The following is a 24,643-nucleotide window of genomic DNA, read 5'->3' as shown; positions in this document are numbered from 1 at the left end:
GGTGACATGTGCTCTGAATGGACAACTGCTTCCAGGAGTATTGGAAGAGATATTTTGGAAATGTCATGCACTGGCATTATTAGCATACCCCCCCCCCCCCCCCCCCCCTTATGTTACACGGTGTGCGGGCTGTCACAGCGAGCAGGCAGGGGAGGCCTGCAAGGCTAGGAAGAAGACAGAGATTTATTACGCTTTTCATCAGCAGAGCACAATTGTTTAGGACACAGTGGAGGTGCAAAGACGTTGTCATAATTTCTGCCTATCTATTTTAAAGTCAAACTCAGGCAACAAGCAAAGGCCTCGGTTATGTCAAGAACAGGGCAGAAGACTTGCATTCCACAGACGCCTGCTCCTCGGAAAAAAGGCCCTGTTAAAATCGCCATGTGTGGAACTACTTTCACTCCAATGGAAAGGCTGAATCCCACCGACCCACCATCCACCCCCACTACGAAGAGGAAAAAAAACACTCAGCCAGGGATGACTCAGCTTTCACGAGGTGCGGTGTGAGAGCACCTGCATGACAATACGCACTGATTTGTGTCGTCTCATTTCACCACGTGCACCCGCCTGCCGCACGGAGGGGAGATGTTTTTACACCGCTGGCTTCACTAACTGAGAAATGGCTTCATTTGCATTGTAAGCAGTCCCAGTGGAAACCAATTAGTAGTCTGTAGCTGTGAGCTGTCTGCTGTGCTGTTTGAGTGTATTTCTGGACACTAATAAGCAGATTTTTTTGAATACAAAACAGAAAAAAAAATCAAGTCTGAAAAACACTCGTCACTGTTTGCATGTTACAAATATTTTCCTTGTGAACACTTCAAGACACTGAAAACAGATTTTCTGCATTCTAAATCAGGGAGCTGTGTGTGTGTGTGTTGGGGGGGGGGGTAATCCTCAATAGCCTCTGGGTGTTTTGCACGCACACACACATGCCACACTCACCAGCTGTTTTCATGAGTGTGGTGTTGTGCCAGTGAAAGCCTGGTGAGTGCTGCCACCCTGTGTTTGCACGCAGTAACTGCTGCTGTAATCACACTGATGGATGCACAGTAACAATAGTGAGCAGCGGCTGCTGAATGACCCGGCCTCGTACCCAACAACAGAAATAACTCATTACAGCCCATATAGCTGTCATAGCATAAGTAATACACTCTAACAGCAGCTGTCAGGAACATGGCTCACATCCCGAACAGACATCACAGCAGTACAGTAACATCAGGGGATTGACTTGTGGTTAATACACTAATGCACCTGTAAGCTGCTGCCAATTGTGTCAGGGCCACTGGTTACAGGTTTTCGTCTTTATACAGTAATGTGGGATTTTTTTTTTTGGCAGTTTTTGGGGGTGATGTGACCTGATAGCTGTGAGGTGAAGGACGCTGCTGCTCAGCATTGTGCAGTGCTGCTGTTTAAACTAAGGTTCTGATCCAGAGGCATGCAAAAATTCTGACACATTAGATGTACATAAGATGCATGTGAGTGTACACAACACTCACACGCCATATACATATATATATATATATATATATATATATATATATATATATATATATATATATAACATATTCAGTGTCCCAGCAGGGTGTTGCCAGTGGATGGCACACAGAAGGGTCTAACCTGTGGTCTCATGGCGAGTTATATAAGTGTATGAACCATGTAAACATTCACAATAAAACAATAAACTCTGGACATAGGAGGATAAGCATGACGTTTTCAAGGGTGAAGTTTGGCAAAAATCGTTAAGTCAAAAGTCAGTGACATGATCTTCAACAAAGATTTGGCGTTTTGGAAAGAACCAAGTCGAAGGTGGAGGTTTGTGTCCTGTGTTGAAGCCTGTGTGGGTCTGTGTGATATAAATCAGATGGTGCTGTGCATTCTAAGAGAAAGGTGTAAAGAATAGTCATGGGATTTTCATTTTTTCTTCCTTTAAGTGACCATCATGACTTGCTGAGGGTCATGAATGGTTTGGATAACAATACTAGGCTTTGACAGTATCTGAGCCCACCTAAACTCCAGATTAATCCAAATACAAACAACTTAATATAAGTATAATAATCACATACAGTGGTTATAAAAAGGGAACTTATCAAGAGTCTAAACCCTTTTTATAACATGTTTTTACTAATGTGAATGTTAATGGGAATTGACTCACTTTTGGAGCCAGCCTCCACAGGCTGCGGGAGGAACTGCAGTTCCTATCACTTCTGTCACTGGCTTCATCTCTAAGCACTGTAGGCAAAGAACAGAACCTTTCGCATAATAAAACTTATGTTACAAGAAAGAATTCTCTTTTTTTTCGGGGTTTTTTCCCCACATTTCTTCATTCACACAATGGCAGGAGGGAGTATTAGTGGCGTGAAAACCCTGCTGTTCCCATCTGTGACCTCTGTTTGCCACCCTGCTAAAAAAAGAAAAAAGACAGTAGAAGCAGTAGAAGTGTTTCATTGATCGATGTTTATTCAAACTAAATAAAATCAATAATCTGGATTAGGACAGAAATACAGCAGATTAAATTAAGAGTGGTCATTGAGGCGCACAGGAAAAGAAATCACGTCCTACCGCATGTCTGTTAAATACAACAATCAATGTATGTCTATAGAAAAGTAACAAAATCTTCATTTAGGAAAAACAATCTAAAAAGAGAAGACGTCAATACAGTAGATATGCGAATAAGGCTGGAGGAGATACTGTCTGTGACTTTGGCATCAGTGTTTAAGAATAAGGCAGCAAAATAATAATGATAATAAAAAACACAGGAGGCACTTTGTTATTAGTGGCACTGATTGTTTGTACTGTATCGTACAGTGTTTAAAATGATCACGTACTGACATGAAGACACAACAAAGCGCTCCGGAATACAGTTCCTAAGCTCCAGAGGTTATTATCAAAGGCTCCACCGCCTGCCTGTTGTGATGATGTGGGTTAAAAAGTGGACCTGTCAACCTGCAGGTGAGACAGCGAAGCTTCTTGTGACTGAGGATTAACGTTTTATGCAGAGTGCCAGTTTTAGCCCACTGATCTTTAACAGTGCTCTCAGATGTAGCACCTGGTCTCCGGATATAAAAGCACATCGAGGGAATCAGAGTGGAAGGAACCTACAATGTACGCTCACGTACATCGTCAGTGTTGAAATTCTCATCAGGCTGGGATCTTAAACGTGGAGCTGAGACTGCAGTCTGAATGCCTAATTACCTCAAGTAGTGTTTTTCTACCCTTTGTTTACCAAAATGAGATCCTCAGGTGTTTAATCTGATCCCTTGCCAAAATCCCCACCGATGCACCAGGCAAAGAAAAGAACCTATGGGCTATTTGAATATGACATGTGGTGGTGACGGTACCTCTCTCTCTCTCTCTCTTTCACACACACACACACTTTTCTTCTGTTTCTTCTCTTAGTACGGCTCTGCTTTCAGACTTCGGTATAGGCAGCATGTAAACACCATGCCGATGATCTGGGGATTGGACGGAGAAGGAAGGAAAACATAATTTAGCAAAATCCGCCTGCCTTACACTGCAGGTGTGTTTATTTACTCTCGGGTTATTTGCTCACCTGTACACAGGCGATCCCGACGCCGACCGCTCCGATGATCTTCAGGTGGTCCAGGATGAAATTCTCCAGTTTAGTGATGCAGCCTCCCTGAATGAAAACAAAACAAAGCAAAGTGTGTCTTCGTGTTGCATCAGAGCGAGCATCACTGCAGGTGAACCATGGCTTCTCTTTTTCTTTTTCTTTTTTCCCCCTCCCAACACCATCTGCATGACAGAAATACAGATGGCCCTCTCACCTCCACCTTGTAGATGTTGGACGGGTGGTCCCGGACCCCGCAGCCCGGAGTGACAGTCTTACAGCAGCTGTCAGGAACCTTCCTGCCGCTTGCATCGCTGGTGCGGATCCAGATGCTCTCAGCCCAGTCAGATGAACTATTGCTCCCACAGCACTTGAACTGAGGAGTTAAAGGGAACAAAAAACATGTTTCAAAGAGCAGAATTTTGAGGCTAGAGAGAGCATTTAAATGACCCTGTTAAACATGGAAGAAATGGAATCTGTTATAATATGTACCTCAACACTTCAGACTAGAAACAGGGAGAACCAGCTCTCCATGGCTCTTACTAAATGAGACAGAATGTGAGTGTATTTATTGGCACAGCAGTAACTTTCTGGAGACACCGCTGGGCACCTCGTAAATACTTGGAAATAGCCCAGAACTAAACTTCTGTTAAACCACAAAATTGTCTTAAGTTATTACATCACAAGATTACATCCACATGTCAAATTATATCTACAGTGATTCATTAGTTTACATGTTTTGACTTCTTAGTCTTTTGCCAAATAGATTATTAGGTAGGGATGTCCCGATCAGGTTTTTTTGCCCTCGAGTCCGAGTCTGAGTCATTTGATTTTGAGTATCTGCCGATACCGAGTCCCGATCCGATACTTTCATTGCGGCAAAACCTGTGTGTGTGTGGCCACACTAGGAGATTTCACACACGCAGCACATCAAAGTCTCGAACCCAGGACCTGTCGCACCAAAAGCAACTGTCATACCCCTGCGCTACAAAACACAGAGCCACCCGGCACGGAAAGCGTTAACTTTGACAGCCCTAATAAATATATATCCGAGTCCTGATCGGGAGGTAATGTCCGATTCCGATCGAGTCTGAAATCACGTAATCGGGCCATCCCTATTATTAGGTTGTATTATATTCATTTTAAAGTCTGTGGTGTCATTTATTTATCTCTGATTAATGATGAATAATGAGAATCTACCCTTGATATCAGCTGCCTCATTTAGCTCTGCAATGAGCAACACCATCACTGTGACTTCTCCACAGCCGACACTGGCTGAGGAGCCACAAATACCAAATAATAAGAATGCTTCTGCGACATATAAAGTACATCCTCTTTGTCATCTCGCTAGATGAGCTACAAAAGTGGAGGCAGGATTGGAGCGCTGCTCCTAGCATGAAGCTACCTGTTACACAGGAGTAGGAGACATGATGGGAAGGAGTCCCGGGTGTTTGTTTTATTTTTGTGGCATCAAACTTAAAAGACAATCTTGGTTACGTGAAGTCTTATTATTTAAAAGTTCCCCCCAATTTTTTTGTATTTTCTATGCTAAGATAAGGTGGTCGGCGGCTGGTCAATGAGTATAATCATAGTGTGAACTAACAGCCTTTTGAGGTCTAGAGAGCAGCTCCATCCTCCATGTGCTGTCAGTGTGTCAGCAGAACAGAGTGCAGACAAGTTCATCATGCTTAGCTTGACTCGCCCTCATCACAAAAATCTCTAATCTGATGGGACGATGGGTCACCAAGACACTGTCTAATAAAAAAAAAAAAAAAAAAACACATGTGAATCCATGTGACTGGTCTGCTGAGACGCCCAGGTTTACTAACTTTAAAAAAAAATGTGATGTGTGAGTGTATGAGCTGTCTCTGTTCCTCCAGGCGTGCAGACACGTACCTCCCCCTGCAGCTTGTCCACAGCGCTGGTGATGTGTTCATAAGAGGTCTGTTTATACTTCTGGATCATGGTCTCCCTCAGGTTTTGCTTCAGCTCTTCATTCAACTGTCGAAGATAAAACACACAACATAAAGTGATGATTAGCTGACGTTGCTACGGAAACATGCAGGATATAAAACGCTCTGACAGACACACACAGAAACAGAGGAGGACTGAAGGCAGCGAAGGTCTGTGTGTGTGTGTTTTTTTTTTTGTCTGTTCTCTAGACCGGTGGCAGGAAACATTCAGTGGATGAGCGGGAGGTCTAGGGGGCTCAGTTTCTATGGCAACAAGCCAGCTGGGAAAGCACTGTAAATCAAAGTGTGAAGGAGATATCAAGGGAATGAATGATGAAGAGAGAAAAGGGAGGTCGGAGAGAGCTGAGAGACGAGAGGTGAGGACAAAAGGAGGAAAGGGAGGAAACAGGAAGGGGCTGGAGGTGCACTGGATTCAAGCTTTTTAATGTTACCTGTTGGTGAAACACTGCAGCAGTGAAGTGAAAAGAGCAATTCAGGGTATAAAAAAGAGAAGAAGACTGCAGGTGTGTATGTGGGAGGGAACGGCATTGTGGTGGTGCATTATCGGGAAGCTTCATTCTGGGCCTTTTATTCCGGTGACGGCTGTGAAACCATCACTCACAGACGGATCTGAACGGGGGGCACGACCACCACTTTACAAATTATAAACATAACAACATCACTGCCAGTGACGCACACATTTCCCCTGAAAACTACTATTTCAAACCACCTCTGGAAAACAGCAGAGCAAGGCTGCACAGAAGTTGTTACTGTCTTTGCCTGAAGAAGGCAGCACTGATTAAACTCCTCTTAACTTGCCACTAGGTGGCGCTGCAGCTGTCCCTTGTAAAGAATCTGCAGCTTGCTGAACATGAATAAGGTGTCTGTGAATGACTTATAAACAGGTTTTAGTGCACATTTTGGGATGTCAGCCATGTTTTTCACACTCTTCAATGACAATGAAGGCTCATCTCATCTCAGTTAACTTAGCTTAGCTTAGCTTAGAACCCTCCCAGTGTCACACAAAGATTGTGGTCTAAAGCCTCCCTTGTTATTCCACATTTCTCTAATCCCAAATTAAAAATAAAGCAGCCTCAGATTGCACCTTCAGGATATTTGATTTGCTTCTGTTGCAGAATAAGATGTGCTCCTCTGATCAGCTGGTTTTTATGAAGCCCTGCATGCTGCCGGCCTGCTCACACAGCAGTCCATTCAGAGATGTTACTACCGCCGCAGGCTCTGAGATGCAACAAGATGCTTGGATGTGTATGTACCTTTCACACAGGCTGTGTGAATGAGGCTTAAGAAACACAGTCTAACCATCATTAACCTGGTTTTCTTCTGTAAAAATATCTTCACATCATCTGTGCTGCTCTGCACTGTGTGTGTGTTTCAACATACAACCAGCAGAGTAGACATGGACACACATGGAAGTCTATGTGGCCCTCACAAAAAAATAATTGCCCACCCCTGTTTTAGAGGCATACAATGGTGGCAGGTTCATTCTTTTGTGGAGTGACGTGTGAAATGTTTCAGTTCAAAAAATCCCATTCCAAATGATTCAGACACAGTGCATCAGCCTTGTTGTCTGCATATCTGAAGGCCTTTTGTCATTTCATTTCACTAAATGTACCCTAAGTAATATGAGCAGTCAGATATTTGTTTTGCTTTTTTGTTATTTTTTTTTTAAATGGACCGTCTTACGTTTCGTTTCCCTCATTCATCATCCTGCTTTTGTCTTGGTTAAAATGCAGCACATGTCACGCTGCTTCTAACAACAGGCTCAGATCAGGAGACATAAAACATTTGTCACATGCTTAATCGATTTTAGAGGAAACGTAGCTGCTATGCACCAGGATTTAATATCAGATGATGAAATCATGGTAGACCTCTGTCCATCCAATACAGAAAGATATACATCTTCTGATTGTATTATCACTTAAATAGAAATCTGAACATCCGTGTCTCATTCCAAATTACTTCTGTCATCTGACATCTAGTTCAAATCTTCCAATATCTTCTGTTATTCCACACATGTGAGATGCACTGCACTGTGAACGACCCACAGGGGGATTACCTGCTGATAGTAGATGTAAGCCAGGACTCCAGCCAGGACCTCCAACAGGAAGATGCAGAGCAGCAGGACAAAGTACTGTGAAGACAGAAGAGAAGAAAACGCGGTTAGTGGACAGTAACGTGATGAAGAGACGAGCTGCTTCAAACATCTGATGTGGCAGCATGCTGGCTGCTTCTGACGCTGTTTAAACTGTGTCTTCCTTTAACAGGGCCGTGTGTTATCTCTGCTTGAGCTGCTGCTCAGCCTTCATGCTGCTACAGAGGTAGTCTGCACCAAACAGAAGCAATACAGTGACAAAGTGCTGGGCGCATTCTATTCAGCTGTCAATTAGGCATAAAAACATTGGGAAAGCTTGTCCACTGCAGGCTTGTACAACCACTCCATAAAGGAATCACAGAGAACAAACAATGCCCACAAAGACACTGAAATACACGCCAGGGTTTCCCGCTGATGGCACAATATGTCCCATATCCACAGACTTCTGTTACATTAGACAGACTGCACAACTGTGTAGGCATCTCTGGTACAGGCTGGTTCCATTCCCATCTGATCAATTGTCAGGGCTCAATACCGGCTCTAAGGCTGCACCCAACAGCGGGAGCAGAGGCCAGGCTATATCTAAGGCCCCGTTCACACTGGGGAAAAAAATGTGGCTTAAGCAGGATTTGGCCGCATCCAGATCAATCCAGATGTGTTTTTTTCCGAGTGTGAAGACCTCCAATCCGGCTGAATCCAGTTTGATTTCAAGCCGGCTAGATCCACCCTCAAGAGGTGGATCTAGCAGGATTGGCTCAAATGTGGCTCAGGTGTGAACGCAAATGTGGCTAGCGAATCCGGCTAGCGACATTATTAGCCATATTACGAGGCGCCACCTAGTGGTTTGGAGAACAGCAAACATGCTGGATGAGGCCGGATTGAGTGCGGATACAAGTGTGTGCTAGCCAGATTTGAAAATAGGTCTGAACGCATCCAGCTTAAAGGCTGTCTGGGCTCAATCCTACTCTAGCTGGAATGACTTTCTCCAGTGTGAACGGGGCCTAAATCAAAGGAAAGCTTATTAGAAAACAAATCACCAAATAACAATAATGTTCAGTGTCAGGATCAGTTGTGTGTGTGTGTGCATGTCAGTGTGTGTGGTCGACCCCTGCAAGACAGAAACCACAGCACATCTAGTGGTGCGGAGGGGTCATCACATCAGCCACTTTCTGAATGTCCCCTGATACTCCAATAATCTGGAGCGTCCTCCACCCATAATAATGTAGCCACCATCTAAAACCTGACGTAACTAAAGTTTTTCCTCCTAAACCATGACAAAACTGATGCTTTTGTGACAGGACTGGACAACTTTTCTACTCCTGTTTATCGTTTTTAATGGGTCACTGCAACCAAATATCAAACACACTGCAAAACACATCCAACAGAACATTCCAAATCAAATCCAAAACCTCATATAGTCCTGAAGAAATATTACTAAAATCAGATGAATGTTTATCTCCTAGTAGATTTGAAACAATGAATCCATATGTCATATTTTTTCATCTAGATTACTATAATCTGTTCCATCTTACTGTGTTGATAATGACTATCTGAGGTTTGTCTCCTGATTGTCATCAAGGGACTGCAAGTAAATTAGGTGGACTCATTTTTGTAAAATGTTGTTATAGTTAGTGCATACATTCTTGTTTTTTGGCCAAAAACCACAGTTTCAAGGTCTTATTGTCCAAAACGGTCCACAAGGACAAACATCAGGGGAGGTCAACTTCTGAAATGTTCCACAGCAATCAGTGTCGTCTGGGAGCTGCACAACTCCTCTCCTTCTACCTAAGGCCAGAAATCATGCCTGAATAATATAATCAAAGACAAATGCACAACGAGTGCAGCACAAAAAAGGCAGACAAAGGCAGGGCCAACAGCCCGATGCAGATTATTTGTCTACATCTGGTCAGTTTGCAGATAAACACAGGCCCTGGGAAGCTACAGTAATACTCTTCTCCACTTTGTTACACGTTTCTAGTCGTGTTCAGCTCTTTTGCTCGGCGTATGTTCAATATTACATTCTTCTAAATCTTCAGTCGTTGCTCACTCTGTGCTTCGCTGCTCAGCGTTTATCGTCTGCATCTGATTCGTGACCGGACCCATGGGAGTTTAGAGGGAGGGTCTGCTTTCATGCCGAGTGAAAGGCTGAACTTCCCTCTTCAGAATTAAAGACAAGACGAGATATTATCAGACCCAAACCCTGGCCTGAATTCCTCTGCTCTGGTCGACCGCTATCACAGAGAGAAAATCAGCCCTGGTAAAGTGGAGCTGGCTCTTTGATTTGATAGCTTCAGCTGATTAGATCTCAGAGGGGCTCGGAGTGAATGCTGAACAGAGTCTTAGGATGCTGTTTGAAGAGAAGACAACACATATGACTTAAAAGTATATGACTGTGAAAACAGAAGAGGTGAGCGCTATCATGTTTTTTTATCCATAAAGATATCCTCCAATGATAAGATTAACCTGATTTTGCTTTGTTTCCATAACTTAAAGGAACCTCAGATCTCAGATAAGTCAAGGTGTGTGTTTTTGTTTGTGTTTGCAGGATTTCAAACCATCTGATTGGATTGTTTTTCTGCTAATTATCTCTCCAGTTTGTCTGTTTTCTTTGAAGTACTGTGATGTTTGATCAGATTTTAACTTTTCTCCCTTTGTTGCAACTTTTTAAAAAGGCGCGAATCTTTTGTTTTTAGACATAAGAAATAATAATACACACTTCCTGAAATAATAAATGCTCAAAGAGAATCCATGAAATTGTAGCCGATACACAAAAGTTAGGACCAGTTTTCTGAAAGTTTGCCATAATTACGTTGTGTGGCACAGCCTACTCCTTCCTCCTCCACACACACACATCTTTGTGGACTAATCCCACCAGGACAGTGACGTGTAGAGCTTGTGACAGAGAACCTGTCGTTGGCTGCACAGAGGCAGAAGCAGCACCTCATCAGGTTCGCTCTCTCTCTCTCTCTCTCTCTCAGACACTCATTTCATGTCCGTGCTGCCATTCGTCTCCCGGGCGACTTAAGGGCACAGTGTAATTACTGCCAAAACGACTCTCTGCAAGTTTTACATGTATAAAATCTCCTTGAAAATGCCACGTTGGCCTTAGACGCCACAATGTGGCATGTGTGTCAGCTGCGGCTGAACTACACATCACCCGGTCGGTCATCTCTGGCTCATCCTGCTGAGGAAATATTTGAACAGCCTTTGTGGCCTTTAGTGTACAGGAAGAATATGTATCTGTAGAGAGGATGTGTGCATTTGTATGCAGGTCCTTGTGTGACTGTTTCTATTTCAGACTTCATCACAAGTGTGGCGTGGCCTTTACAATTACCCAGCAAGGAGGAGCAGAGTCCCACTGAAGGTGACTTTAATCAGACAGATTACGACTGAACACGTAAGGGGTCTTTTCAGGGAACCTGACCTCCCAACAACCTTCCATAAAGTGCACATTACAGTTTTTTTTCAATTGCTTACACACTAAAATTAAAACTTTCCCACAATTAACAAAACCTAACACTCAAGGAGCCGAACACAGGACTGTAAGCACATTGTCAGCTTCACACTTTTTGCAAAACATTACACACACTTGTATGCATTTGACACCCCATGAACCAATTGGTTAACCACAGCCACCAGGTGTGCACACACACACTGGTGGACACTGGTACAGACACACCGATCAGGTTTAAGCACTATAAAAAGGCAACAGGCAAGTTCAACGTCAATAATGCAATCAGCCCATGTTGTCAATGATCAACAAATTTTCAAGTTCTAACAGGTCTCTCTGTCAACAACAGGCCGTATCCTTAAAAACATCAAGTTGTGATGAAACAACTGTATAAAGTGTCATTTGAAAGACATTATGACAGGCGTGAAAGTCCTGTGGCGTGAATATGTGGTGGTATGTTTTGTTCACTGCAGCATTGTATACGGCACATAACCTTTTAAAATTAAATTAAATTTGAAACCTTTATTAGTCCCACAATGGGGAAATTGCTTAAGGCAGCCCAGCAAAGAGCGCCATATACCAGTGAGTACACTGGAGGCTATGCAGGTAAAGTGTCTTGCCCAAGGACACACAACAGTGACTAGGGAGGAGGTGGGATCGAACCACCAACCTTCCGGTTACTGGACAACCCTGCTATACCACTGAGCCCTGCCACTGCTTTACAGTACATGTCATTTTACTGTACAGCAGACCTACAGTATAATGATCACGCAATGTGATATTTTGCTGTATTTCAGAGAGTTTTGCAACAGTGAGAAGAAGGGGCAGAAACATCTTTGGCCACAGGGCTATTGTCAATGTACCAGGGCAACATGGGGGTAACAATACTTTGTGCTGCCATTACACAGTATGGGGTCCTCCACCGCCAACTTGGGTCCTTACAACACTGACCTCATTCTTACATTTTTAGACATATTACAACATATTACAGCAGCAAACCAAAGGGACCAGATTAGGGATGTCCCGATCCAATCACGTGATCGGAAATCGGGCCCGATTACGTGATTTCAGACTCGATCGGAATCGGACGTTACCTCCCGATCAGGACTCGGATATATATTTATTAGGGCTGTCAAAGTTAACGCTTTCTGTGCAGGGTGGCTTTGTGTCTTGTAGCGCAGGGGTATGACAGTTGCTTTTGGTGTGACGGGTCCTGGGTTCGAGACCTTGATGTGCTGCGTGTGTGAAATCTCCCAGTGTGGCGACACACACACACACATGGGTTTTGCCGCAACGAGTGCCTTTATAGAAAGTATCGGATCGGGACTCGGTATCAGCAGATACTCAGAATCAAATGACTCAGACTCGGACTCGAGGGCAAAAAAACCTGATCGGGACATCCCTAGACCAGATGCAACACATTGTCGTCTGGGACAATGTGGCTTTCCATTGTTCCGCTCCGGTCCAAAACTGATTTCATCAACACCCACAATTTACAGTTCAATACCTTCCACCATACTCCCCCTTCCTAAACCCCATCAAGGAGTTCTTTTCAGCATGGCGGTGGAAGGTTCATGAAAAAAAAAATCAAACCAAGACTGCACCATTAGAAAGGTAGAAATGTTCCAAGTGTTTAAGATTGAGCACAGACACAGTGTAAGTGGTTGAAACAGAATCTGATGTTATGAACCATGTGTGTGCCATATGGTACCAAAATGGGCTTTTGGTAAATGATTGTACAGTTTTGAATTAAGTGTTTCATTTTGAAAAAGATCTGAGATGTTCTGCTACGTGTGTGTGTAGATGTGTGAATTGTGTGTAGGCCTTGTTTTTAAAATCGTGCCTAAGCAATTGTAAAAAAAACTGTAAATGCACTACTCAAAAATTATTTTAGTGGTTAATAAAATACATATAAATCTATTATCTCTTTACAGGCAAGTAAAACAAATTCTCCTACATCCTTTAGAGAACTGACTTGTTTGTGCACAACATCCTGGGAGTGAGTGCAACCAGGTATGACAGGATTTAACTACAGGCGCTCACATTTTCCACTCGCAAACACGTCAAAAGGACTAAAACACTATTCAGCGGCAGGATGATGTTAAATAAATAAGATGATCAGTCAGATTCATTATAGAGTAAAAGTGGGAGATGTCAGCTGCAGTTTTATGGATGATTTGAAACTCATAAATAAAAGATTTTGGAGGAAGACGTCATAATGAGTTAAACATGCTAATGCTTCCGAGATGTAGCGACAAAGATGTCACTGCAAGAATTTGCTTCATTTTACGATAAAGTCACACACACACACACACTGTCATAGACACACAGAACTCCATCTTTGGCTGTCTCTCCCCTCATGACAGGTTCATTCATTCTCTGTGATTCATGGCTGTAATCTCAACTCTTCAAGATGCACCATGCATCAAAAGACAGACACACAAACAAGGAAACGGTGTTCAGAGACTGTAAACTAACCATAAACACACTGCTGTAGGCCGAACAATCTAAAAGACACAAAACACATCATTAAACTGTCTCTGTTATTCAACACCATACAGAAAAGTCCCATCTAGCTCCTCCTGCCTTGTTGAAGTCTGGACCTGTCCTAAGGTACTGCTGAGGGTTCATGAGCGATGATCATAACTAAGTCATGAAAGCCTCATCAGGTTGCAGAACAGGGAGACGGGGACAGAAATGAACCACCAGGGAGACATCTCTTTAACCTTTGCTGCTGCTTCTGTTTGCTGTTCTGACAGCTTGTTTCCTCGAATAAACAAAATCCAACAGAAAGAATTAAAAAAAGAAAAGAAACAAATAATAGATAAGAAAAAAAACAAACTGAAAATAAAACACATGCTGGGAGGCACAGAAAATGGAATGAGTACTCAGGTTTGTCGTGTATTTACTTCTACCCCGTTCACACTGGGGAAAAAATGTGGCTTAAGCAGGATTCGGCCGCATCCAGATCAATCCAGATGTGTTTTTTTTCTGAGTGTGAACACCTCGAATCTGGCTGTATCCAGTTTGATTTCAATCCGGCTAGATCCACCCACGAGAGGTGGATCTAGCCGGATTGGCTCAAATGTGGCTCAGGTGTGAATGCAAATGTGGCGAGTGAATCCGGTTAGCGACATGCTACTTCCGGTTAGTGATGTGCTACTTCCGGTTTACGGGGCACGACATGGGACAAAAAAACGCATGACGCATGCGCACACGCGGTCCTACCCCAGTGTGAACGGACTCTGTATATTACGAGGCGCCACCTAGTGGTTTGGAGGACAGCAAACATGCTGGATGAAGCCAGATTGAGTGCGGACACAAGTGTGTGCTAGCCAGATTTGAAAATAGGTCTGAATGCATCCAGCTTAAAGGCTGTCTGGGCTCAATCCTACTCTAGCTGGAATGACTTTCTCCAGTATGAACGGGGCCTTAGACACAGACTTGTAATATGTGCATCATCATGTCAGTTTCTCCACCCCTGTGAGCACTGCTTTCCGTCTGGCTCTGTCTCCTGAAAGGACAAAATTTGTCCCTCCTCTCCTCGACACTGTTCTGTTGCTTTTCTCAGAAAACAAACAATAAAGCTATATGTTTACAGACTTTTTCTCTTTGTCTTACTGACCTCTCGGCACAGAGCAAACATCTCCAACATCCACACTGAAAGCCTGACACAGGCTGCCCTTTAATCAAAAGGCTGCTGCAGCTAGTTTATTTAAGCCTTGCAGCCGAAGCTATCGCTGGATCAGCTTTTTTCTTGTAAGAACTTGTGACCTTTAGGTTACAAGACGGTGCAGGCAATCCCCGTGGCTCCTGTGTACGGTACTCTCTCTGCAGGTAGCAGAGCACACACCACATACAACAAGAAAACACACACACACACAACAATTAATCTACCTCTCCCCCTCTGTTTACACTCTTTAACAATCTCGATAGCATCTCTCCTTGCCGACAAGTTCATTCTTTCACTGTGATTCATCGCCCTAATCTCAACACTTCAGGATGCACCGAGCATTTGGAAACTAACCTACAGCGCCGAGGAGAAGAGGTGCCGGTTCCCACACCTCCATTTATCCATTGATCCAGTATTCTGGACAATGTTTTCGTCATTTATGGTATAGGGGACCAATCAAGACTCTTTAAGTTACATTTTAAAGCCTCTGTAAGGCTCAGAAAATCACACTGGCTGCTCTGAAAACTTGACTGTTTCAGAAAAACCATTACATCCGACATGGAACATAAACATGAACCTGGACAAAAACTTTCATGCCTTCATATCGTGTTCAGTGCTTAGGGCCTGATAAAGGAGAAACAAGAAATAAAGTTAGAAATATAAAGAAAAATGTCGAGAAAACTGAGATGCAACAAGTTTGATGGAAGATTTTAATAATATAGAAGGCCTAAAGAGCAACTCCTCTGCCTCTTGATTAAATATTTATAGATTTCTGACACTGTTTTCATTATTTTAACATGGATAATCATGCTGTCACCATGCTCCCAGTGGAAAGCTGAGCATATTTTGGTAAAATGCTGCTTCGTGTGAAGCTGAAAATAATCTGGCTTCTCCTGGTCTCTGGTGAAAACAGGATGATGATGATGATGATGACGCCTGCATAAATTCACCATGCTTAAAGGTTTGCATGAGAAAAGTGAGCATTTGTGCAATAGTGTGTGACTCGTGCAGTGTGTAGTGTCACACACACACACACACACACACTCCCCTGATATGTGTCCATGAAGTGGACACAACTGAAGCATTGTTTTTGGCTCACTGTGCTCAAATTAAAATCATTTTCAGTGTCTATAATCATAGCTAGAGGCTGCTTAGGACAACCACATATCAACAATATCACCATGTCCTGCTTAGTCCTGTGGCTGCGGACAAATATGAGAGAATATGCAGTGTACAGGCTGAACAAAGAAGCAGGCAGCAAATAAGAGAACCGTGTGACATGCTGCCAGTGTTTCACTTTGTCCTGCTGAAGGCCTTCAGTGGCCAGCAGGGACAGCCTCAGAGGAGTACAGCTCAGACTCTACAACTTTCTGGTACTCTGAGATTTAATTGTGGATATTTTTTTTCTCAATAATTTGTTTTATTTAGTCCACACTGGTATTTTCTCCTGTTTACTGTATGCTGCTTCCTCTATCTTTGCACCTTGATGTGATCTCTTACCACTCTCAGCAGCCTCCTTTGCTCCTTGAAGGTGGCACAGCAGCCCAGCACGCCTGTTACCATGACGATGGCTCCAGCCAGGACCAGTATGTAGGCGGAGGCGGCGTAGGTCTTGGAGGGGAGGAGGCTGATGTAGTCGCTCTTCTCGACCAAGGTCCAAACACCCACTGCCATCACGACGCCACCTGCCAACTGGGAGAGGAGCACGTGATGAGAAATCAATTAATCCATTTGTAGGCTGACAGAAATTAATATAATTAATTTAAGGGCTTCTTTAAGGATGTGATTTCCTCCTTCCCTTTGATATCTGTGTTTGGATTGTTAAAATTTTAAAGAATAAAAGCAATTATTTAAGGGAGATATTGGCATATTTGTTCATAAATAAAAGAATCCTCATTAATCACATATTTAAAGCAACAGATTAAACCACATCAAGTAATTCCTGCATTGATTTCTGTCCAACATCTTCAGTCTAAGCTAACATTTGAAGAGAGTATGAGGACAATTAAATCGATGCAACATCTCAGAGATGAGTAAGCAGATGGTGCAGCGCTGCAACAGAAGCCTGTCACTGTGCCAAAGCAGAGTCAATGTAACCGGCTGTTTTAATTTAGATTTAATTTATTTAAAAGAAGATGAAGACGTCTACAGAAACTAGACAGCGAGTCAGACGGCGCCACACCCCGAGAGTGGGCGAGGAGGTTCGTAATCAACACCGTTTACTCACTGTGCTTTGGTAATTACTCAGCAGGAGCTGTAGCTACATGTACACCACCCAAAAAATAATCATTACTTGCATGATTTTAAAAAATAGCAATAATTTAATCTTTGTGGGACAACAAAACACTGAGTTAATTGGCTGATTTGGTCTGAGGCTTTGCAGTTAGCATCCCATGTGGTGGACATGATGTTTGTACCTGCTGTTAAAACTCAATGAACCACAGAAATGAGCGAATCCCAGACAACACTTGAAATGTAAACTTTGGCGACACCCAGTGGCAGAAAGAAGAAACAACTGAAACCTCAGAGAGTCTTAAGGGTCCTCCTACGCCTTTGACAAGACCTGTGGTGGTTGTTGTTCTTGTTTTTGTTTTGTTGACAACAACAAAAAGACACAATTGATTTTGCTTCAAACTATAAAACAGAAGCTTTGTTTATGTGCAGCTCTCTGGAAGGTTTACGTAGAGTTATCTCTAACCCCCTTGTGTTTTTGTGCTTACAGCAGATATTTGTTCAAGGACTGATGGATAACATTCAAGTCAAAGCATATTCAGGCTGCAGCTGTTGGTGCAGAACATTCAAACTATTAAAAAAAAGAACATTTTGCACTTATCTGAAGCCTGTGTCTTTGAGACTCAGCAGATTTTTCAAGGTTTTACTCAAAAAAACAAAAACCCAACTTTGACTACTGAAAAAGCAGGGCTAACAATCCTCCGCCTACATCACATGCTTTGTTTCTCTGATTGGTTGCGTGTCTGTCTGTCTGTCTGTCTAACTATGTGTCCGGAGCATTGACAGTAAAAACTATGGACAGAGCTTCCGTGACGTCACCTGTTTGTTTCTGAAGAGCCGTTCTGAGGCTCGGTGGGAGGTTCCAGGACGTTGATGACCGCCGCCATGTTGGCAGCGTCACGTCCGGCAAAACTCCAAATACGGACAAAGAGGGGGAGCACGAGCGGGGTTTGGGGGGGGCGAGCGATCGTGGAAGCAGGAAACTCACGTTGTGATACGTCAACTGTCTGTCACTCAAGCGGCAACGCCCATAATTATGCGTAATTTTAAGTCAGAATACAATTGAAACGAGTGAGTTGTAAAAAAAATTCCCCCTACAATTGACACTAGAAGAGAACCTATCATCTGAGACCAGAGTGGTTTTTTTGTACCAGGCCGTAAACATGTTAATTTCTGCTGTGAAGTCGGCCATTTTAACATGGGAGTCTATGGGAAATTACTCGCTTTTGGAGCCAGCCCCCAGTGGTTGCAGCGTGAATTACAAGGGTTGACACTTCCGCATGGGCTTCAACTTTGAGCCCCGAAGGTTGCCGCTTGGTCCGGAGGCAGTTTATTCTTCAACCACTGGTGCTGCCACCTGGAGGTCCAGCTGGAATCCACAGAACCCAGACCAAATAGATTTAGGCTGGCTGACCAGGCTCAGGATTTTTCAAATGTTAACACATCTGATATCTGGCAGTGAAGAGACTCGGCAGCACTTGCCAGTTATGAGAGAGATCTGGTTCCTTGGCAGACAGGTGATTATCACATATGAGCCGAGTGTGATTTCACACAGTTCTCTCTTTTTTTTTTTTTTTTTTTACTGACAGTCAAGCCGCCACGCTGATGTTTGCCTCACACAAATCCCCGTTACGAAGGCAGTCACTTGTAGTGTTTTCCTCCTGGAATGACACATTCTTGACGCTGGAACGTTTTGGCAAATCGGGCTTTGACCGCATCGTCTGTGTCCTCTGTTGCAGCTTGGCTTCAGTTCTATGAACTCAAATAGCAGCAGGCGTTTTATCTGATGCTGGAATAAAAAGGCTTTGTTAATGTGTTCACAGAGTTTTATTTCTCTGGGAATGTGTATGACTGTTTTGGTGTGTTTACATCTCTCTCAGGTTTGGGGCTGGAAATTCTCTCTAAACTGCTTTTAGTATGATCAGTTACAGTGTGGATCGTCTGGGGCTCGGATAAATGGAGGCCTCTGTGCAGATCCCCAGATTTTGTTTTCGTTCAGCTGTGAACTTGGCACACATCGGAACCTCTGCTATAATGCTGTCGACTCGAGCAGACGGCTTCCATCCACACTGTTTAAAGACCCAATATGGTGGACTCGTATAGGAAATAAGAACCTGCTTCTCCCTCTGCACCTGTCTGGCATGCAGATATTACATTCAACACACAAAAGACCCATTAAACTTATTATAGGACAATGCTTGTCCACAACGACTGGATGGACACTTACCCAGAAGAGGAAGTTGAAAGCGAACAGGGTGTATTTCAGGCAGATGGTCCCACATGTTTCCTTTTTCTCCTCATACACCCCCATGCTGCAAAACACAGAGGATTTTTATTTGTTGAGGCATTTTAATCAGTTCAATAACAAAGGTAAGGGACAGCTGCACATCTTCAGTCAGACATGGTGGAGGTGGTGGCAGTGTTATGGCATCAGCATGCACAGTAAGTCTGCCAATGGAACAGGGTCACTGCTGTGTATGGATGATGTGATGATGAATTCTGAAATGTACAGATCTTGAAATGCTGTAAAACTTGTAGGACAGATGGGAAGTGACAAAAAAAGTTCTGTTCCCTTACTGAAGATGAGACCGAAGGTAGAAAGAGCCACAAACACACGCCCCGTTCTCTCAGAGCTCACCCCGAAGCCACGCCTCCCAATCACATGGACGCGCATCACCTGAAGACGAGCTGCGACTTCGTGACTGTGACTTCGGCCATCATGCACGTACCTCTCTGGTGCACGCAGAGCAGGAAGAGAGTGACAACCAGCCAATACTCCGCGCAGGGTCCACCCGGAGGATTGGCTGATGTTTTTAGTGTTTTATAGCTTCCACAGATGATTCATATTCTTCGTTTTAAAGCGAAACTGCCGAACTAATCGGTTGCTATCATATTGTAAAGAGAAGTTACACTAATTTAACAAAAAGTGCATCAGAATGAAATCTCCTACCCGACCTTTAAAGGAGCAGGTCTTAACTTCACTCCTGCCTGTCTCATGTTTCATTTGAACCTCAAATGAACAGACAGAGCCCAAAAAACATTCAAATAATCATAAACCTGCAGCTCTGATGTATTCCCATAACCTCAGCTTCATACCTTCATACTAATACTCAGCTAAAAAAAAGTGTAATAAAATGCTAGTTTCTCAATCATGGTACCAAATAAATAACTTGCAACACAACGTGCAGCGCAACCAGGGCTCTAGACTAACTTTTTGCACTGGTTGCACCGGTGCGCCTAACCTTTTTTTCTTGGGTGCACCGGCACACAAGTTAGGTGCACCGCATCACACAGCAGTTTGTTTTTTAATTGCTGTCCATATATTTTATGGCCTTTAAGGCCTTAACTTGACACCTATCTTAATGCAGAAGTTTTTTTCATCTTCTCTCATCATCTGCAGCTACATCTACTGTTTACCTGATGGGCCTCGCAGGGCTGTAGCCAAAGTTTTAGAAATACTGAGGTCCAAAAATTGATGTCTAGGAAATATGAACAGGCTTAATAATCACATATCATCCTAAACTGACTTTGGACCTTGTTTAATGAACACAGGTAAATAAAAATAAATAAATACATGTACCGATAGTACTTATTCAAATTATGGACAAACTAGCCAACAAGTCTGCCTGTCAGAAATCCATAATGAAGATTCAAAGTTACAGAACTCTTCATTTCCCTGTTTGCGTTCTCTCTGTATTTTCTGGCTGTCGCTCCTCACTTATCTATCTGGGAATTAATGGGAATGGGAATTAAATGGGAATTAAAAATTATTTAAATTATATACACCTTTATTTATTTAATAGTTGTGATTGAGATATATATTTTGTTTTCTTCAACACGTTTCTATTGCAGCTACAGTATCTCTTTCTCTCATCTTCCTCACCTCTCTTCCTCTCTTTCTAAAGCTGAGCTCCAGCTGACAGACTTTTCATTCTGTCTGTTACAGTTTAGCTGTATGCAGACATCATACTGGCAGACAATGGTCCACTATAGCAGGATAATAACAATACTGTTTAAATGGGCGTTCGTCATGTAACCATGTTCTATAACTCCTTAAAACCAGCTGACTGCTGTCAGTCAGAGTGAATCAGCCTTCATGGATGAACCTCACAGGTCAGATGATACTGTCCTCAGACCTGTTGTTCAGTCTGTTATGATGCTGCGAGCACGTCACGCCCCCTCCCTGAACATTACCGGCTCGTTATCGTCACTCATTCAGGTCAACAGCAAATTAGCAAAACCCGCATAGTAGCAACAAATCCTGCTCCTCCGCTGTATGTTCACTTAAACTGCGGTTTCTGCAGAGAAACGTCTTTAAACCCTGTCTGTGTGTGTGCGCGCTGCGCGCTGCAGTGAGAGGGTCGTATGAGTTCTGCACACACGTTTTAAAAAGTCCGGGCCGAAACGGACTTTGTTCTCGTCACCTCGGTAACATGAACAGATCTCTCTGTTCTCGTGCAGTATGGAACAAGCTTTAGCACACAGCATCCGCTCTGCGCAGCATATGTCCGCGTTCTTCTTCTTCTGGATTTTCGGTCTCGGCTGACCGCAGCAGACACGTTTTCAAAGATACACACACGGAGGTCCCGCCCTTCACCGTCTCTGATTGGTTTAGACCACGATATGGGCCTGTTGTGTGTCTGTTGTTGGAGACTTTTGAGAGTCGCGGAGAATGTATCTCCCTCTTACAGCTGGTCGTACCAGTGCGACCTCTGATATTTTTTGGTTGCACCTTTGAGAAATTGGGTCGCATGTGCGCCCAAAATGGTCGCACTCTAGAGCCCTGGCAACAGTAATAAACTGGATCTCATCTCATCTTTTTAGCAGCAGAGGTGTCACATTTTAACACTATGATGGAGTATACACGGATAAGATATAATAAAAGTAAACATAAGATGCTGATTATTTTGCAATTTCCCCTCTGAGGGACTAATAAAGGATTATCTTTTTCTATTTTTTTCTATTGATTGTTATAAAACCGTCATAAAACCTCATTTACAGTGTTTTTGGAAACACACTGTGTGTGAGAAGGTCTATGAAAATCAATAATCAACATGTTGACCAATCAATAATTCAGTCATTGCACCTGTTAAATTGCAGATTTCGCAGATTTCGCAGTCCCTGAGCACTAAGTAAAAACCCCTATTATGAAATGCTTTTAACAAATGAGTTGTTAGAGGGTTAATGTGCACCTTGGGATGAGATGAGTTATTACATGTGTATGCAGAGAGATCCATGACTAAGCACTGAGCGCCGAGCAGCAGCTGAGAGTCTGCCAGAGGCTGGGAACAATAACCAAGAGAGGCAAAACCTACTTCAGTAAATGAATGAATATAAACAGGGTGTGTTCCATGAATCAGCTCGCACAAAGTTAAGCCTATGTATCTTTAAAACACAAAATCTGACCATGATCTCACCACAACAATCTAACCATGACTCAAAACTGATAAGAGCTACAGCTCCCTTTGTCTATAAACATGTCATACGATCTACTTTTTTGGTTTTTAACCCCACAATTTCCATGGTTAACTTGCCAGTCAAGACCAGACTTGCCTCCTCTGACTGCCTACTCTCCAAACTCTTCCTCCCCTCCCCCCCGCTCAACATACCCAACATGTCAGTTTAGACGAGAGTCCGCATGAATGAGTGAGTTTATCTGGGCTCTCTGTCTGTCAGCCATCTGTTATCCCTCTTTGTGAGCTCCTGTTAATTAAACTCAAACAACACGACTTAATTGACAACTCCTCCTCCTCCTCAACTTCTCAGAGCCCGGACAGGAATCTGCTGAGTCCAGAGAAGGAGAGGATCTGTTTAAATGTTTACAAGCTCAAAGAGAGATGTGAGTTCCGGTGGGGTGTCTCTTGACTCACAGGGGAACGTTAAACAGGACGGTTGCCTGGTAAATAAAGACGAGGTGCACCACCTGTCTGATGAGGTGCATTCAGAAAGCCAGCAGCAGTGAGGCTGGAGTGAGGACATACTTGGAGCTGATCCAGAAAGGTTTTTTAATCATCGGCACATGAAAGCTGGTTCCTTAAAGTGGAACAGAACAAATATTTACACATGCCAGCCAGCTCTAAAAGTGTCACATCCTCTTTAGAACAATGGGTTTGTTTATCAGCAGCGATCCTTCCACTGCACCAAAAAGTCTTCCACAGTTAAATGCTGTGAAGATAAATCGGTGTGTGACCACAGACAGCTGATAAGTGATTACACACACGGGGCTCGTCTGTCTGGCTGCTGCAGTGCAGCGACGGCTTTCAACACAACCGCATGTGAATCCAGGTCCTCAGAATGAGGGATTTACCATCATTTTATAAGAAAAAACAACTTAGGTTATTGAAAAATACTATTTATTTAAAGTCTAAAGACTCGCTATTAATAAAAACAGCTGCTGACATGAGACGAAACAAATATGAAAAGGATGTTGGGCCAAAAACAATCAATTTAAAGTGCAAATAAGACGTTTTTAGTGTATGTAATGAGAAAAAAAGTAAAATCCTGAACTGCACAACTCAATGCTACATTTTTTATATATATTTAATTTAATTAAAAACACACATTTATTGCACTGAAAAGAGACATAAGGGCAAAAATAAGGCTAAAAAATAATGGAAATCAGATATTTTGAGTGTAATACAAATATAAAGTGCTTTTCTCTCTTTCTCCTTTAGCTGCCTTTAACTACAAAAGCATCGATATCGATATGTTTAAGCAGAATGTAATCAGATTACAACAGGATTATTTACTGTAATATTGATCAGCACCGAACACAAGGTGAAAGCTATGCTAGCTAAATATTTGAATTACAGGAGCTAATCTTTAAAACCGCTGAAAAGTGACAGTTTTGTGGTTTTTGTCCAGACTTGTAGTTCACTGTAAGCTTCTGAACTTCTAACTTATTCACAAAGTGTTCGTTTAAAGGGTCGCACACGTTTATAAATCAGTGTTTGTGTGTTTTTATCGCTGCAGCGCATCTCTCGCGGTGTAAGCTAGCGCTAAAGTTGCATCTCACCGTCCCGCAGCTGTGATAAAGCGCCTAATTGTGAAATAAAGCCACTTTTTAAGGCGACAATAAGCTGATAAAAGGCTGATATTCATAAAGAGCCGTGCGATGTTTCACAGTTTATAAAAACACGTCATCTGGCCGATGCGGCGCTGGAAGCTAACGCAGAAGCAGCACTTCCGGTTTCCACGTACCTGCCTTTTTCCTTTCAGCTTCTTCAGACACAAAGAGATGAACCGTGTGAGGATTGATCCTGAATGTCGCCTCTTTTCATTCCACTTTTCTCGGGTTGAGGCCTCTGGGAGCAGTGAGAGCAGCTGGAGGGCAGAAAAACTACTGAGCTCATGTGCTGTGTGTGTGTGTGCGGGGTGGAGGGAGCTGCTGCTGGAGAGGCTGACTCCACCCCGGGACACCTTACAGGACTCCATGTCCCCAGGCCATGCTGAGAGAGAGAGGGAGAGAGGGAGAGAGAGAGAGGAGGGAGGGAGGGAGAGAGAGGAGGGAGGGAGGGAGGGAGAGAGGGAGAGAGAGAGAGAGGGAGGGAGAGAGAGAGAGGGAGGGAGAGAGAGAGAGGGAGGGAGAGAGAGAGAGGGAGAGAGAGAGAGAGAGAGGGAGAGAGAGGGAGTGAAGAGGGAGAGAGAGAGAGGA

General features: G+C 43.3%; 1 protein-coding gene across 2 annotated transcripts; it reads right to left on the bottom strand.

Annotated features, from left to right (window-relative positions):
* Nucleotides 1-2,434: 2,434 nt before the first annotated feature.
* LOC114433806 (CD151 antigen-like) lies at nt 2,435-24,432 on the bottom strand. 2 transcript variants are annotated; one of them, XM_028402522.1, is made up of 8 exons: nt 24,194-24,432; nt 19,217-19,301; nt 16,258-16,449; nt 7,598-7,672; nt 5,465-5,569; nt 3,786-3,944; nt 3,551-3,637; nt 2,435-3,452 (listed from the first exon to the last, which is right to left on the bottom strand). In XM_028402522.1, exons 1-8 carry the CDS (start codon nt 24,421-24,423, stop codon nt 3,393-3,395), a joined length of 993 nt encoding a protein of 330 aa, XP_028258323.1. In that variant the 5' UTR covers nt 24,424-24,432; the 3' UTR covers nt 2,435-3,392. The 2 variants fall into 2 exon arrangements, with proteins under 2 accessions (XP_028258323.1, XP_028258324.1); XM_028402523.1 differs by having other exon boundaries at nt 24,190-24,329.
* Nucleotides 24,433-24,643: the final 211 nt, after the last annotated feature.

Source organism: Parambassis ranga, chromosome 3 (assembly GCF_900634625.1).
Source record: "Parambassis ranga chromosome 3, fParRan2.1, whole genome shotgun sequence".
NCBI lineage: Eukaryota > Metazoa > Chordata > Actinopteri > Ambassidae > Parambassis > Parambassis ranga.
Note: the sequence above shows the minus strand (reverse complement) of the source record. Positions and strands in the feature narration are given on the sequence as shown.